Source organism: Filicampus tigris, chromosome 3 (assembly GCF_054856515.1).
Source record: "Filicampus tigris isolate MCC_2025a chromosome 3, RoL_Ftig_1.0, whole genome shotgun sequence".
Classification (NCBI taxonomy): Eukaryota; Metazoa; Chordata; class Actinopteri; order Syngnathiformes; family Syngnathidae; genus Filicampus; species Filicampus tigris.
The window spans coordinates 13,111,350-13,129,291 of NC_141219.1; the positions used below are offsets into that span (position 1 = coordinate 13,111,350).

At 39.6% G+C, this 17,942-nt stretch overlaps 1 protein-coding gene across 1 annotated transcript in view; it reads right to left on the bottom strand.

Annotated features, from left to right (window-relative positions):
* The window catches only part of LOC147149956 (CUB and sushi domain-containing protein 1-like), a 434,959-nt gene that overhangs the window by 172,670 nt on the left and 244,347 nt on the right, over positions 1 to 17,942 (bottom strand). Inside the window, exons 7-8 of the mRNA XM_086024950.1 lie at positions 6,720 to 6,832; positions 5,246 to 5,323 (exon numbers count right to left, since the gene is read on the bottom strand). Of these exons, the coding sequence (XP_085881076.1) occupies positions 5,246 to 5,323; positions 6,720 to 6,832 (191 nt within the window). The remainder of the gene's footprint in view (positions 1 to 5,245; positions 5,324 to 6,719; positions 6,833 to 17,942) is intronic.

The window sequence follows — 17,942 nt, forward strand, 5'->3', positions numbered from 1 at the left end:
GACTCAATTCAACTCAGCATTATTTTGAATGCAGCTCTAACTAAGTGCTGTACAAAAAAACATAATTGCAAGAATAATAAAAAAATAACTACTTACAATATTCTTTATTTATAAGCTATACAATAACTCCCTTTACATTTGCCCTTTTGCATTGAGGAGGTGGAGTTTTATTCCGTCTTGCTGCACACGTTGTTTTTGACGCTGTTAGCGGGTGAGAGAAAGGATTTAGATGAAAGTCTCCAACGACCCGTATGAGGGCAAAGAGATCATAGATGTCAATGGCCGGAGTAGGGAAGTGGTAATCTCACTATCACAGTGTGGATGACGTCACTCACATTTGCTAAAAGCTGAGTTTGAATGTAAACGAACAACTGCAGTTCTCTTACAGCCGATAGTTCATCCATTGGCAAGCAACACATATACGGAAGGACTGATTCAATTCTCTTGTCCAATTTAGTCCTCGTTCTCACTTCATTTTACTTCAATTTAGTGCCGGTTCTCGTCACCCTCCCTATCTCCTCTGGGATGAATTCTTCGCCGAATGGGTGTTGGCCGGCTCCACGATGGGCTCCTCACAGTCCAATAGCGTCAATAATCTCCATTTAATAAAATACCATGGACGAAACATTACAATTAGCCCAGCACAACACAAAAAAGGGTGCAAAGTGTAAAATAGGGCAGAAAGTAACAGAGCTGCTGAAAAATAGCCAGTGAAGGCACACACAACAAACGCAGACGCTCTTCATTAAAATAACGTCATGCACAAAAACAGTCCAAAGTGGGGAAGCACAATGCACACAGAATATTAAATACTCATAAAAAAAATGGGAAAATTACAAATCAGGGAGAAAATTAAATTAGCGGAGCTGTTGTAACATGCTGCCAAGCCATATGCGTCCCATTCATTGCCATCTGATTAGATCTAATGAAAAGTCATATTAATAATATATCTTGACCTAACCTAGCTACCTTGGTCATCTAATGTAGGCGAGCACTCCATAGATGGCTAATGAGGATCAGTCTAGAAGATGCGCCAGTGGTTTTGTGGCATGCCACTAAGTATTTATTGTCACCCAGAATAACTAGTCTGCTGAGTAGTTGGTATATTTATGCCACTTATTGAATTCTGGGATACTCCTTCGAACATTAAGTCAGCCCAGTGGTGCCAGGGCTACTTCACGACCGCAGTGATTCATGCTGATGCTCATCCTTTGAATGGTAGCATTTGTTGTCGTCTGGCTTCAGTTCAGCACAGGTACTCATTTAGTGATTGTCTGATTCAACAGTGCAGTGTTCAATATAGTTGTTCATAAAGGTTTTATGGTTTTCCGCTATTACTATACCGCTTGTTCATCCATTGTGTGCACTGCAATTGATGAAAATTGTACATCTTCAGGCTCCAGAAGCTGGGGAAAAAAAGCTATGAACTTGTATGGCACTGTTAACCTCCGCCGAGACAAACTCTCCGACTTACTCAAAAATGGATTAAGGAGAATGTTAGGACATTACATTGCAATGTTAAGACTGATCCTGGATTTGTACCTTGGTCAGAATCGTCATCTTCTCCTTAGCGGAGGTAACGATGATCAAAAGAGATAAGAAACGGGGAAAGACTGAAGCTTATGTGAAAGTGTTCCTGTTAAGAGCTTTTGAGCTGCACTTCAGGTTGCGACCAGTTGAGAAGAGTCATACATTATGTGTTGTTTTCAGATTCGTAGGATGCCTTTCATCCAGTCTTTCACCTCTTTTTATTGTATCATGCACATGGGTCAGTCAAGCCTAAGACTAATGTCTTCAGTCACTTGTCTGACATCCTCTCATGGAACACACAAGCCACTTAATCACCACATCAAAACACAGAAATCAATTTGCAATAAAGTAAACTACATGGAAGAAAACACCTGGTTATTACACCTACAGGAAATGAAAACTAAAGAAAATATGGCCTTGGTGGGCTCTCATTTGCTGTCATAACAGCTTCCACTCTTGTGGGAAGCCTTTCGACACAATTTTGGAATATGTCAGTCTCTTTTTTTAGGGGGGTGGGGGGTACACTTAATCCATATTGGCGGGATTGAGGTTAGTGATCTCAAGGTCTCCAAACCCATCAAAAGCATGCCTCTATGGACATTTCGTGTGCACTGGGAACAGAAGAAGGTCCTGCCCAAGCCGCTTCTACAAAGTTGGAAGCATAAAATGGTCCAAAACGTCTTGGAAAAAGGACGGATGATTCACCATATTTATCACACACTCTCTACATTACAGAGGTGTTTGATTACTATTTAGACTCATGACTCATACATTTCTCTATAAATCATGCTACAGCATCTCATTATACTACTTCGGTCAATGTCATATGTAATGGCATCCATAATGAGCCCTGGAATATTGTACTAACACAGCATTCCTGTTTTTTTTTTCAACTTACTCTCATGCTCATACTTGACTAATGAAGGCATGAGGCTGTTATGGTCAGTTTGTTCGGTGATGATTCATACACACTCCGTTCAACTGATGGCTGAAACTCATCGACGTTGTCCTATGCATCGATATAGCAATTATAAAACATACATACACTACATAAAGACTGCACGCTTTGCTATACCTCTAAAATATTACCGCAGTGAGTAGTGCACTGTTCAGATACTGGTCAGGGACCCCAAAAATTAATTGGCCTTTGTTTTGTAATGTTTTAATGGTGATTGTTTCCCAGTGACTTCCATGCACTATGTTTGGGTAACACATAAGACACTTTGACCCAGTGTGTGCCGCATTATTTACCCAGTTTCAGTCTCCATTACAACAGCGCTGCTATTTGTTTTAATGAGCAGTGGTCCCGGAGTGAGAAATTAAATTCCTCGAAGCTTGAATTATCCCTGGACAATACGTTGAACCGTTATTATCCTCATTCTGTGGCGCCACATTATTACAGATAGCAAGCATGTTTTCTTCTTTGCATTTGTAATTTAGTGCAATGGTTACTTTGGGGGGTGTTTTAAAACACATGCAGGACACAGTGGAGATCGCTGTAATTTTACTTAAATATCACGCAGAAATCCTCACAGAGCAATGTTCCGTGAGCTACTGGCCGGGTGGAGCAACGTGTTTCACAAGTCAGAAGGTTAACTGACTTTTTGTAGCTGTGCTGAGCTCAGTTGGTTTTAAACATTAGTATAATGTCGATTTAAGAGACATCCAGAGCCACTTTTCTCCAAGTCTCTTATGTATCCTACCATAATAAATGTAGTCGATAGCCAAAGGGAAACATGCAAAAGAGAGTCATGACACAAGGGTGTGCGTGTGTGTAATCTGAACTCTTCAGCAGGCATCAGAACATTGATAAATATGTGAGTCACACATGCACATCAACTCACACGTGCACACACACATGATAATTGCAGCAGCACATGCTTGACCGAGCATGTAAATGGGCCGCTTTATTGACGAGAGTTTTATGATGAAGGTGAAAGCTAAGGAACACTTGTGGTAGGTGTTTGGCCTTCTGTAAAATAAAACGGATGCGTCACAGGAGCTGAATACTGTTTCAATGTGTCCCTGAGCGGTAAGCCAATTCTATAGGATTTATAAAATAACCTAAAGTATAAATTACTCCCTTGTAATAAGTATAAAGTTCGAATGTATAAGGAGTCGTCTTTCAGATGTACTGTATACAGCGGTCTTCACATTTTTCTGAAAAATATCGTTCAATGGATATTTTTGCTTTGACTTGCAAAGAAATAAAATGAGATACCAGGTGGTGGGACAACAAGCGACAGTTTGGTAGATAGTGGACAGTTCTTAAAAAATAGAGGCTTCATGGTGTTTATTGCCAATTTAATTGAAGTTTGCTGTCAAACTAAAAAAAACAAAAACAACTGCACGTTGTTGATTTAAAACAACCACACAGCTTTGCCTTACGGCAGTCCGGTCAGCCTAATGCTAATACATAATACAAAATGCCATAGACAGGCAAGTGAATGGCATTGGGGTTGCATTATTAGAACACTTTAAGTAACAAACAGTGGAGCAACATATAGACCGACAACGTAACAACAATCAGACATATTTTCAGCTGTGAAAGACTTTGTGTGTCTCAAAGTCTGTATTATACGGCTCCCAGGTGGCCAAGCCATGGACACTTAAAGGAACAGGACAATGTATTTTGAATTGAAATGTGGCAAAAGCGCTTCAATTCTTTACATTCGATTTAATGACGTAATTACTGTAAGTAACGTACAATGTTATTAGAGTTCTATTTTATTTATTAATTAAAAAATAACATTTTTATTTGGTCTTTTTTGCGGTTCGGGAATGGATCAATCGTAATTGTAGACTAATGCAAACTAGAAACACAATAGTTAACATTGCTAAATAAGTAGCCCCTTAATACTTTCAACGAAAATACCACTACAGTACGTGTAAACATCAGTATAGACATTATTAAACATATAACACATTTTTGATACAGATTTTGTAGATATACCTCATGTTTTGCGCATTTACATGCAGAGCACAAATCTAATGGTTTGAAAGTTGGATGAAGGAATGTGAAACTATTATTTCTCGTATCTAGATTTTTTTTCCTCTGACTTAGCTGTTTTGCTATAGTCTGTCACTACTCCCATTGGGTCGTTATCACAAACAGCATCCAGCTCATTCCCACAGAAAAAGGCCTTAAAAACCCCACTTTGCACCACCTGCAAAGCACCAAATGGCAAAACAGACTTATTTATGGACAAGCTGGTGAACATTGTGGAGCAGGCTGAGGTCTGATATTTCCCCCAGGAAGTAATAGAGACCATAAATGCAACTTAGGGAGAGGCGGTATTGGACTTCCTTTCACTGGCTTAAAGGGAAACAGCTCCATTATCTTGCTACTGCTGGGTGTGTAAATAAAGCACTATTTAGTATCAAATGGTATGTCAAAACAACAGTATTAATAGATTCCATACTTGTTGTGGGAAGGAAGCAGGGGGCACATTTTCAACCAGTAGACACTGTAATCAATCTGAAATTGCTTGTTTTGCCTGGTGGAATATATGCATTTCAAATACTTTAAATGGGCCTTATCAGACTATAAGACAAACCTACATTTGTCATGTAATCGACACTATTTGTAATGCAGTATTCTCTAAGCTATGTTTTATTTTTCTAATGAAAAATGGTATCGGCATCCCACATAACTATTTGTGCGTGCGTGGGTGCGCGTGCGTGCGCGTGTGCATGCGTGCGTGTGGTTACTTACAGACTGCATTTTTGTGACTGGAGTCTTTATTGGGCATCATCTTCACTCCTCTGGACTTCAACTCTATTGCTTTCTTCACTGGAGAAATGAGAGGGGATGGAGCTCATTTTATTTGAGAAAACGGATTAAATACATATCTCTTCAAACGTTTTTGCTGATAAACTCCTAATCATATCAAAAGTGTGCTAAACCTACTGCGATTACTGACTACAACATTAGGTGCACAATCTAATGAGATCCAATAGAAGAGCTGTATCAAAAATTCAGCCTTTACCAAGATGATAATGCTAATTTCATTAGCGCCTATTATGTTGTTGAATAAGGCAGCCAAAATATGAAATTAATAAAAATCTCAACATGATTCAATCCATATTACAGTATGACACCCATCCACCCGCCACCCCAAATTAAGTCTGTGAAAATGTCTAAATTACAAAGTGAGCATTATTATCTTTGTAAAGGCGGAATTTGTGTGTAGGTGGAGCTCATTTTGTGGCCGGTGTGTAGAACAAGGGAATATTAGGACATAAGAAAGGAGATGAGATTAAAGGACAAGTTGGAACAAGTCAGGAGGAAAAGAGAAGAGGAGGATATCAGCATTGAAACTCATCCCATATATATAATTTAACTGCTTTACAGAGGAGGTTACAAATATCTGTGATGCAACCAGGATGCATTCCACTGAGAACACTCAATGTGGAAAAGCAATTGCATCTTTCTTGTATGGACAGAGAAGATAGAAAACAGAGGAATTGGAAAAAAAACATGAACATTATAATGGTGAAGACCAATTGTAGGGAAAGGCAAAGTTGAAAACAAAACTCAGATGTAGACATGCGCTGTTTAATCTGATCCATTCAGACTTACTTTAATATGCATATTATGTCCATCCAAGCACTCAATAAGAGCAATTGTAAGCAAACACAACTCTGTCAGGTTCCTGTCAGTGGAAAAAAAATCCAATAATATGTGTGACTAAAAGGGTAAGCCCCCATTTACATTTAGCTTTAATATAAGGTCAATCGATATATTGCCTGTTTTGCATTGTTATGCACGATAAACATACAGAGCACATCTCAATCAGGTGTGTGATGTGACCATGAGCAGAGAATGCAGACTGCATTGTTAAGGTCACCTGACTGTCTTGTGCTCCTAAAGTGAACAAATGAAAATGATTCAAAACATGAGAGGCAAGATTGGTCTGAATTGGTGGAAGGTATCTTTTTTAATGCCTTGTATTTATCCAAATTATGACTGATCATAGTCTATGTGTACATCATCAGAACATCATGTGGATCATCTTAAGTTATTGTTTTGGGTGAAATAATAAATAATTATGACGCACAGTACCTTAAATGAAGACAAAAGACACACATATATTTTATAGGCCCTGTAGTCTCATAGTGTGTACTCCATACGTACAATAATTGGGTGGCAGAAACATAAGGAGTAGTAGTATCAGTGTTTAACATACCTTGATACTGAGCACTAAATCCTTTCCTTCGGTGGTTGCTGTCAGAGGTGAAGTGTATCCGCAGCCAGTTCTTACTTGATATAACTGGCGAGGGCAGGGTTGTACCAGTTAGCCTGAAATCAAACAAATACAGATTTATCCTTTTTTTTTTTTTTTAGTAATATACTTGAAATGTATTTCCACATGGCTTTTGTTACGGGATCAACTTAAAAGATAAATAACCTCAATGCCTTGCATAACTATTTTCTATAAGGTGCTGCAGCCTTAAGAATGCATCTTTATAGACATGAATGATAAACTGAAATCTCAAATGGAAGTTGCTAAGTGAGAAGCTAAACAATTAGCTGCAACTTGTAATAAAGCTTAATGTGTGGTCCCTATTATTATTATACACATAATTTAAAAATAGAAACAAATCTCAGTATGGTTCTCCCCCTATACAACCAAATAACAACCACATTTTTAAATTAAGAGATCTCTGACAGTGTCAGAATTGATGATGATTATCTGCTGCACTGCCATGCTTCCAGAGTTGGAAAAAAATGGGAAAATATAAGTTGTGAAATACTAAGTTGTAAAAAGTAATCAAAGTTCCATCCATCAAAACAGTTTCCAAAGCAACACCGTTGAGACTGTGTTGGTTGCCGATGGTAAGTCTTACATCAGCTTTAGCTACTTTCACATTTCCTTACCAAAGACAACACAGGCAGAGAAGGAAAAAAAAAAAAGACACAAAAACGAGGCAAAGAAAGAAGTGCAGTGAGTCAAAAAATAGGAAGTGATGTACGGCTTGTTGAAATTCAATGGTCTACTACCCTCCCTAGAGCAATATGAGTCACTTTAACTGCCCTTTAATAATATCACAGGTAGATAGAAACAAAGATGAAGAAGAGAAACATGTGCAGATAAGGAAGAGGTCAGAAATAAGAGGTTGTTTTGAAAATATTAAAATAACGTTATTGAGGGCTTATCATAACAGATGTATACTTGGGAAGGTTATCAGGTCCAAAACAAAAGGAATGAAAAAGACAGCTCAAGAAAATCTGGCATATTAAGTATGAAAACGAAAGCATCACACTGCCACTGTGTAAGCCGAAAGGCAGCAGCAATCTCGTACACAATGGCTCCAGAAATGTGTTATCTCTTGAGTCAATAAGCAGGCTTTATCAGCTGAGATATGAGCCCCATTTTTAGGCTCTTTACACAAAACTTTGAGGAGCAATGAAAAATGCATAAGAAGTGTCAAAAAAGCAGTTTCTGGTGGAGTACATGCATATATGTATACACGTGTATATATATATATATATTATATATGTATATATACACACACACACACCCCTGGAGAAAACTCCATCAGCCACGGTTGTGCCTGTGACATTATCAGAGTGTTTGATATGTAAATCATTAGTTGTTGTACACCTGCTGAGATGAAATGTGAATAGCTCAGTATAAGTTTTTTTTAACACCAGAAAATTCCTTCAAATAATACTATGGATTCTGAAATCAACCAGCTGGCGCTCTGCAAGGGTTCCTCTGTAAGCTTATTTGTGTCAACAGTGTGATGCTGTGAGCCAACCTGCTTATCATGAATGTAAAAATGTTGAGTGATAGAGGTCAGATGATAAAGTCATTAAATAGGGCAATGCACACTCATACTCCTATTTCCACATCAGATATTTAGAAAAGTATGCTATATCTTAACTACGAGTATGTGTTTAAAGTTGTCATTAACCCCTCCTGGAGTCATCGCCTTAACTTGATGGAGAGGTTAGTGTGTCCAAATGATCCTAGGTGCTAAGCTGTCTGAGGCTTTATGCCCTGGAAGGTTCCCAAGCAGGTCCAAGGTGAGGGACCAAAGAAAGCATGGCTCAAAGACCCTTTATGATGAATAAAATCATTGGACTTGGTTTTCTCTCGCTCAGACACGGGTCAGGCCTGTCTTCCCTCTGGAGACAGGCCTGGAGGTGGGGCTCGTCAAGTGCCTGGAGGCCAGGCCTGCACTCATGAGGCCATGGCCCGAAGAGGCTCTCCAACTTCTCATGGGCTCACCACCTGTAGGAGGGGCCTAGGGGATCAGGTGCTGTGTGTGCTGGGCGGCGGCCAAAGGCAGGAACCTTGACGGTCTGATCCCTGGCTACAGAAGCTGGCTCTAGGGACGTGCAACATCAACTCTCTGGCAGGTAAGGAGCCTGAACTAGTGTGTAAGGTCCAGAAGTTCCAACTGGACATAGTCGGGCTCACCTTTACACAAAACTTGGTCTCTGGTACCAGTCCCCTCGAGAGGGGTTGGATTCTCTTCCATTCTGTAGTTGGCGGCGATGAGAGGGGTTGGATTCTCTTCCATTCTGTAGTTGGCGGCGATGAGAGGCGTAGAGCAGGTGTGGAAATACTTATTGCCCCCGGCTTGATACCTATAGGTTGGATTCACTCCGGTGGATGAGAGGGTAGCCTCCCTACGCCTCCGGATGTGAGGGAATGGGTCTTGACTGTTATTTGCACCTATGCACCAAAAAGCCGTTCAGAGACCACCTTTTTTGAGTCCTTCGATGGGAGTGTTTCTGCTGGGGACTCCATCGTTTTATTGGGGGAATTCAGTGCTCATTTGGGCAATGACAGTGAGAACTGAAAGGGCATGATTTGGAGGAAAGGCCTCCCCATATCAGAACATGAGCAGTGTTCTGTTATTGGACTTCTGTGCTCGTCACGGATTGTCCATGAGAAACATCACGTTCAAACATAAAGGTACATACATGCAACGTCGCACCAGGACACAATAGGCCGCAGTTCAATGGTACGACCAACTTGTAGCCGCATGTTTTGGACACCCAGGTGAAGAGAGGGGTGGAGCTGTCAAATGATCACATGATGGTGGGGGAAGTAGCCAGTCCGACCTAGCAGAACCAAATATATTGCTAGGGTCTTTTGGGAACGTCTAGCCGAGTCCTCTGCCAGAAGGATTGTCAAGTCCCCAGTCCGGCAGAACACTCACGTTCTGGAGTGGACTGTGTTCAGCACCTCCATTGGTGGCAGCTTAAGTATATTGGGGAGTTTTCCACGAGCGAGGAGAGTAAGGAGTAGGAGATCGACTGGTGGATCTTTGTAGCGTCTTCAGTGATGCAGACTCTGCCTCTGTCTGTTGTGATGAAAAAGCAGCAGAGACTTTCAACTTTCAGCTCAGCTCTCAATTTGCCAAGCAATCTACATTCCTACCCTCACCTATGGTCACGAGCTGTGGGTCGTGACTGAAAAAACAACATCTGTGATACAAGCAGCCAAAATGCGTTTCCTTCGCAGAGTGTCCGGTCTCTCCCTCAGGGTGAGAAGATTGATCATCCAGGACAGGCTGAGAGTACAGCTGGTGCTCCTCTGCACTGAGCGAAGACAGAGGAGATGGGTCGGGCATATGGTTAGGATCCCTCCTAGATGCCTCCCCAGTGATGTGTTTCGGGCATGTCCTCCCTGGGAGGAGACCCGGAGGAGGCCAGGTGACAACCCAGGACACGCTGAAGTGACTATGTCTCCCGGTTGACCTGGGAAAGCCTTGGGATTCCTCTGGAAGATCTCGATGGGGAAAGTAAAGGATTCCTTGCTAAGCTGCTTCACCGGCGATCCAAATCAGGACAAGCGAAATAAAATGAATGCATGGATAAATGGAAGGATAGAGTTTCCATTGAATTTCCATGAATTGCTTAGTTTCAGATCACCACCTGCCCTCTTTGCTTTGGCTTTGTTTTTTTTTAACACTGTCTAAAATTACCCAGCAAAGTTGAGAAGCAATACTTCTAGGAGGGTGTGACTTTTCTCATCTGAGAGCTTCTTGGTTCATTTATTGGTAAAGTGAATTCAAAAGAAAACAATAGCGATGAATCTGATACTACTGTTTCTGCAAAGAATACACACGAATTACCATGTTAAATATAGTGTGACAGCTGACAGTGTTTTTGTTATATTTGGAGAATGTTCTTGTGGAAAATTGTCACTGTCTAGGAGAGACATTTGCACGACGGAACCTCTACATTTAAACGCTCCTGACATTGGGGAGGGGTAAAATGCCATCTCCTGATTACAAGCTCATCAGGTCAGCCCCCACAGACCATGTCAAAGTACACCTTGGGAAAGATACTCAGATATTGGTAGGATATTTGCATGCCAGCTTCCACCATCATCATGATGAGAGTTGTTTGTGTATGTGAGTTGTTAAATGACAGCATGTGCTACACTGTGGAGCAAATGGTGTACAGCCGAGGCATCTAGGCAGCTCAAACAGAAAATGGATTGTTGATGCAATGAATGAAGATGTGACCATTTTTTTTTTATTTGGTCATGCAGAGTCAAAATATGTCCCCATTTTAAAATTTGAACCACCCCCAAATGAAGGATGACCTTCATTGATCCCAGATGTAGTGACATGACTATCAGCAACAGACGCTTTGCAGTTTAATCTTTTAATATGTGTAAACTTCATATCTTTGGGGGACTGCATAGTTGTGGAGTGCAATCATGTAACATCACAACCTTCACTGATTTCATTGTTTAAAGAGTGAAAAAAAGTCCAATATAGTCAAGAAATAACTAACAAACAAAAAGACATGCATTAAAGTGCAACGATTTGTATGAAGACAGAAATTGAAGAATAAATGAGGGTGAGACATTCTGAATCTGCTCCATTATTCATTTGGACTGGCCAGCCGCCTGACACTGAACTGAGGAAGCGACAAGAGGTCAGGGAGGAGGAGGACTGTGAAGAAGTTGCAAATGAGAGGTGATCGTGAAGGAGGAAAAGAGAGAAGCAGAGAAAACTAATGACGTTCAGATATGTCTGAAGCAGAAGTGATAAAGCAGGTTGTAGGAAAACAGGAATAAATGTCAGGGGGCAAATTTAAAAAGAGTCAGAGGCAGATGAGGAGATACATGATGAGACAAGGTGGGGGGTGGAAATTCACATAAATCATTGACAGAGAAAGAGAAGCAAAGAAAGACAGAGAGAGAGAGAGAGAGAGAGAGAGAGAGAGCGAGAGAGAGAGAGAGAGAGAGAGAAAGAGAGAGAGAGCGAGAGAGAGAGAGAGAGAGATGTTAGGAGGAGTAACCTCAGGAGGGTGGTTACAGTGGCTGTGATGTGTAAATGAGTCTGGACATAATAAATAAGAGAGCCGGTAAAAAAAAAATAAGGATGGGAGATAATGTGGGAGGGGGGGGTGGTACTGGGGGGAGGCACGTGGAAAAAATAGTATTTCCATGGCTACCACTCTAGGCAAGTGGATTCACTAGTGCTAAACTAATTAGAGACGTATCGTAATACCCTTGAGCTTCTGTTGTTTTGCCCTCTATCCTTCCTATTGGCCATAACATCTTACCTTTTTTTTTGTAAATATTTCTGGTGGGCTTGAGCCCCTGGAGAGTGACAGGTAGTATGGTCAAGGCATTTGTTCGACACAAGTCAAATCAACAACAACAGACACATGTTAATTCGGAATACTTTTTGTGGAACATCGAATGCACTGGAGAAGAAAAGCTGACCAAATAAGGGACTGAAGGCACCATGGATGAGTGGAACAGTCTAGAGCCCACACAAAAAAGTTAATAAAGTTTTTAACCTGGATTGAAAAACATTTATATTCTGGGCGGACTTCACTTCTGTTGACAGCTTACTTCATTTGCGTGCAGCATAACAGCTGAATGCAGCTTCACCATGTTTGCTTTGAACTCTGGGCTCCACTAATTGGCCCAAGTCAAGTGCTTGTTCTGCAAACATATTTATAGCCTCAGACCATGCGTATGTACAAATAATGTATGATCAGCTTCTGACAAAACACAACTTTTATCCAAGATGCACAACATACTGAAACTAAAGTCATTTCTTTAAAAACTAATAATCATGTTAACAGTAAAAACTGAAATCGGAAATTGACTAATGAGTTGACTAATGTGCTAAATAATCAAGAAAATGATACTTGTCACGTTCATCCTTGTTCGTGCGAGTGCTTGCATGTGCTTCTGTACTGTATCTGAGTATATCCTCCTCATTGTGTGTCAGTTGGTGGCTGTTGCTCAAAAGCAGACCAGTACCCTGGACCTGGAAACCCGCTCGCATTAATCCAAAGGGTCAGAGTTTTCAAATCGATGCAGTTAACCCTACACATGCATGTTACAAATCTAGAGCATTTCCACAAATGCAGTTGACAAACAACAACCATCGAAAAGATCCTATGGGCGCACATATCGACACTCACTTGCTTGACGTAACTCAGACCGGGATGAATCACATGCAAGTGCCTTTCTGCTGTAATATAGTTATTCCTTGCTATCTATTTCAACAACTTGTGCAGTGTTTGTTTGTTGATCCCCTCATAATTTATTTTTTCTAGGTGTGTATCCATTCTCTATCTCTTTGGATGATACAAATCTTTTGAAAGAAACCGTTTAAAAAGAGGATAAAGATTGAGAAAGTTATTAACGTCTTTTAAAGTCTGCGCATTGGCTGAGATCTGTCAAATGGAGGCCTTTTTTGGGGGGGTGAAATGGGTGTGGGTTATACAAATTGGTCATTTAGGATGAATTCTGATTCATCAACATACGCACAGTTGTGCGAACAAAACGGGCTAACCACGTGTCCTGAATCTGTGATCTGTGATTTTGCGTATAAGCTCATTCCAAACATTCCTACGCATTTAGTAGTAAATGAGGCCTAATGACTAAAGGTGTTTTCTAAGAGCAATCATCATTGCTTTTTTGCCCAAAATGATTACCTCTCTTTTGTTTTGGTTTATCTGAAGGAAATTTTGGTTCATCCAGTTGTTCATTTGCTTTAGACAATGACACATTAATTGATCTGCTGCCATTTGGTGACATTGATAAACAGCTGTATGTCACGTGCATAGCCATGATAACCAACAGTGGTATTTTGAAGGATTTGGCACAAAAGTATATACAGGCTGAACAAAAGTGCTCCAAAGACCGACCCTTGAGGCATCCCACATTATGGTCGTTCTATCAGATTCAAAACCTACTCAATTTACTTATTGTAATAATGTGATTGACTGTTGACCAGTCCAGTCTGAGATAGGCACCTGCCCACCCATGTGCTTGACAGGTTTCTCAGTAGGCAATGGATGGAAAAGCAATGTTTACTAATGTCAATCAATACTGTCAATTTCTTCATTGTGACATTAGAAATTGCGCATCAGAACACACCAAATTTCATAATAAAAGTATGCTCCCCAAAAGAAAGAGTTCCAGGTTTGTGGTACTGTAATGGGATTCTCACTCTTGTTGAACCTCACAGACGTAAATTTGTTCCACTTTAAAATGTGTGCTGATATTTTTGAAGTCTCTCCTTGTGTTTTGGGCTGCTGTAGAATGTTTCTGCACTTGTCTCTGTGGGAGTAAGTGGTCTCACAGCAATCAAGTTGGCTGAAACAGGGAAGTGGAGGCTGATAGGGGTGTGCGTGACTTTGTGCTGTTTGTTATTAACAAAGAAGGGCAATCTGGAGGGATATTGAGTTGCTATTACTTCTGTTTGCAGATGATGTGGTATTGTTGATTCATTAACCCACAATCTGCGTGTGTTATGAGAATGAGCATGTCTGGGCTCAAAATGGACTTGAATTTTAATTTAGGCTGACTTACACTTTGGTAAAACTGTTTCTATAATTCTTTGTTCAATATGGACTGATAATGATTGCTGTATTCTCATCGGAATTAAAGGAACAATAACAAAGTATTCAGAGTTTAAAAATAAAATAAATAGTGACTTAAAATAGGGATCTGCCGGACTGTAAAGTATTATGGATAATAGTTTCCTCATATTATAAGCAGTGACCTTATTAACAAAATTGGCAACCAGGGTTTTTAAATTAGGTTAAAGTCTGGAGTAGACTGAAATGGAAACGGTTCATTTGATGTGAACATTTAGAGATTTCATCATCCTTTCAAAATTAGCATAACAAACTGCTGCATATTCAAATGGTTGGCTTTCTCAGTAATTTTACCGTAGATTATCGTAAATTATTGCGTTTTTAGTGCTGGCAACTTTGGTGAAATAAGTGTGAGAAATGTAGTGGACGGCGGGGAACAAAATATGATGAATTGCTCCACCCATCCTGTTGAATAAAGTAGCACTAAAGAGGTTTAGGTTGCTGAGGCAGAGGAGAAGAGGAAGATGCTAGTAAAAGAATTGTGCAGAAAAAAAGGGGCACATTGGAAATCTTTGACATTCAATGCATTGCGATCTGTTTGATGCTTTTTCACAAGAATTAATTTCCTTTCATCTTGTATTCATAAGCAAAGCGAATAACACATTTTAACCAAGATCATAGTTTCGGCTGTCTATACTTGTCATTATTACAGTCACCAGAATCATGTAAAATATTTCTAAGAATTTTTACATAGGAAAATAAATGCATTTTAATTCACTATTACGTTTGTAAAAAGCAGTAAAAATTAAAATCTGATCTTAAATTTAACACCAGCTGACAACAGATTGTTATTTTTGTTAAATCTAAGTCGTCATTTTGTTGGTAAGTAAGGACGTAACGATATCCAAATGTCACAATATGATAATATCATGATACAAACCTCACGTTACGAGAATGATCATGATATTGTGGGGACGTTGGCGATATATGAAAAGCTCACGATACTGTATAAAAGCTCACGACGTAACAAAAAAGAGCTCATTAAAAAAAAAAAAAAAAAAAAAAAATATCACAATATTCTGTTTTTGTACATAACATCATTCACAAAGAAAGAGGCTTGGCCAGTCATGCGCTCCTATTAGCTCAGCAGCGTAAAGTATCATGGTCTATGTAATACAATGCCGTGGTCGGCTAGTTCAAATAGTACAGCTAACATTAACCTCAATGCATATAAATTACCTACAATGCCCGAGAACCTAATATTGAGGCACTTACTTGCTAATGCATGCACACATTGCGAATCAGATTAATTTGTGGAGCAACTAAAATGTGTTGTTTCAGTCACACTAAGCCAATGATTGACTTACTGTAATACCATGAAAACACTGAGGCGTTCAATGGACAGTGGAGAAAAAAATGCTACATTATTTATTTTTGGTGACTTTGGAGCAAAAGAATATCTAAAGGCCAGATACGACCAACACAGGGATAAAAAATAATCAACCTGAATGCTACCATATTACCATAATTTCATTCTGACAAGTATGAAACGATTCAATTTGACCAGTTGGTCAAAAAAAACAAAAAACTCACAATTGCCCCAGTCCAATTACGTATGTGTGTACGTGCCTGCCTGTATGTGTGTGTGTGTGTGTGTAGCATTGGATGAGGGTACATGTGTGACAGCCAGTCAACATGACATTGAACCTGCAAGCTAGTGGACAGAAACATGGAACAGGAAATTGCTTTTGAGACAACCAATCAGAAAAAAGCTCCTGGTAAACAGGAACAAACCATCACAGTGCTCCAGTCATGTGTCAATCATCGTCACAATGACCTGCCCACATCTTTCAGTGAAGCAGTCAGTCATGTCGTAATCCCACGTCTGGAGAAAAGTACTTAATGTTACTTAGGACCACACGTAGCAGAACCTTACTGAAGACTTTTAAGTGAATTGTGTTTTACATGCAGATGGAATCACTAAAGTTACTGGTAATTGTTTTATGTTTTGGTTCTATAAGGCAGTGACCAACAGTTAATTGGTTATTCTAATAACTGCTGATAAAACTAGAGTTGGATTGAGTTGACAAATCTGAAGGTACAGTACACTGAAAATGGATAATTAATTACATTGGCAACAATTTTTTACTTATATTTTTAATCAGATAGGCAAGTAAACATTTCAGCAAAAGGTGGATTTTTTTTCTGAAATGCCATAGCTATAAATTACAACGCAACAAAGTGGATTTTGGTCACACGTTCGTTAACCAATCTACACTGTCACGCCCTGCCTAAAGTGGATAAGAAAATACTACACACCACTGTTCAAATGCCTGTTTTGGGATAAAAAAAAAATAAAAATACTGTATATTATTCAACTAAATCATCCATGTAAATGTAGCCACTGACAGACTGACGGATCAGTCCACCTGTCTGACGGAATGCTCACATAATAATTTTCAAAACTCAACTCAACTTTATTTATAGAGCACTTTAGAAAAAAAAATGCGACATACAAAGTGCTGTTCATAAGTAGAAATCAGTCATACAATAACAAATACAGTTAAAAACAACAAATCCGTAAACCAAATACAGCAAACAGCATCAAACACTAAAACAATGCAGAGTATTATGCTGAGTTAAAGCCATAAAATAAAAATCGGTTTTAAGGTGAGTTTTAAAAATGGACAGAGAGGGGGCTTGCCTCACATTTAACGGAAGTTCATTCCAAAGAGAGGGACTTCTGGGCCTCCACTTAGTCCTGAGTACCTCCAGTAGCGTCTGGTCCACTGATCTGAGTCACCGGACAGGTGTGTAGGGGTTGAGGAACTCAGAGAGATAAGGTGGGGGCGAGACCATTTAATAAATTGAACACAAATAAAATAATCTTAAAACGAACTCTAAAATGTACAGGGAGCCAATGAAGGTAGGTCAGGAATGGAGTTAGAGTAAAGTTGAAATTGAGACTGTTGGGTGCCCTCCCCTTCTTTGCCATGCCCGCAGGTGCTTAGCAAATAATTGAGAGTTTCTAATAGGCTATTATTGTCAAGGTGCAGTGTGTTTTAAAAGATTAAAATAAGTTACAGGCATAAGAAGGAGCCTGGGTGATTATTTTTAAAACAATCATTTCAATAATATTCTACTGTTAGGTCATACAATTTTACCAGATATGACAAAAAAATGTTGTTCTTTTGAACTGCAAAGTCCTGCTTTAAATTAAATAACCAATTGCGTTTTTGTTTTTCAGTGGACGTTTTGTTGCTCCTTTCTGTTTAGATCACTTGAATCAATATCAACCAGATTCGACAATAAGTTTCCCAGATAAGCCTAATTATAGGAAATGCACTGCAGAAGGTTGTTCTACATCAGGGGTGACCAACTCCGGTCCTCAAGGGCCCCTATCCAGCTTGTTTTAGACGCCATCTTCATGTCATATGTTGACCATTGCATCTTAAGTTTTTCTATAATCTTGTCATGTTGGCACACCTGCCGGGATGGGAAAATTTATAACACAGCTGATATTACCTGATTAGATAATAATTTCTTTTCTTTTTAAAAAAACACAAAAAAAAGCAGGAGTCATTCTACT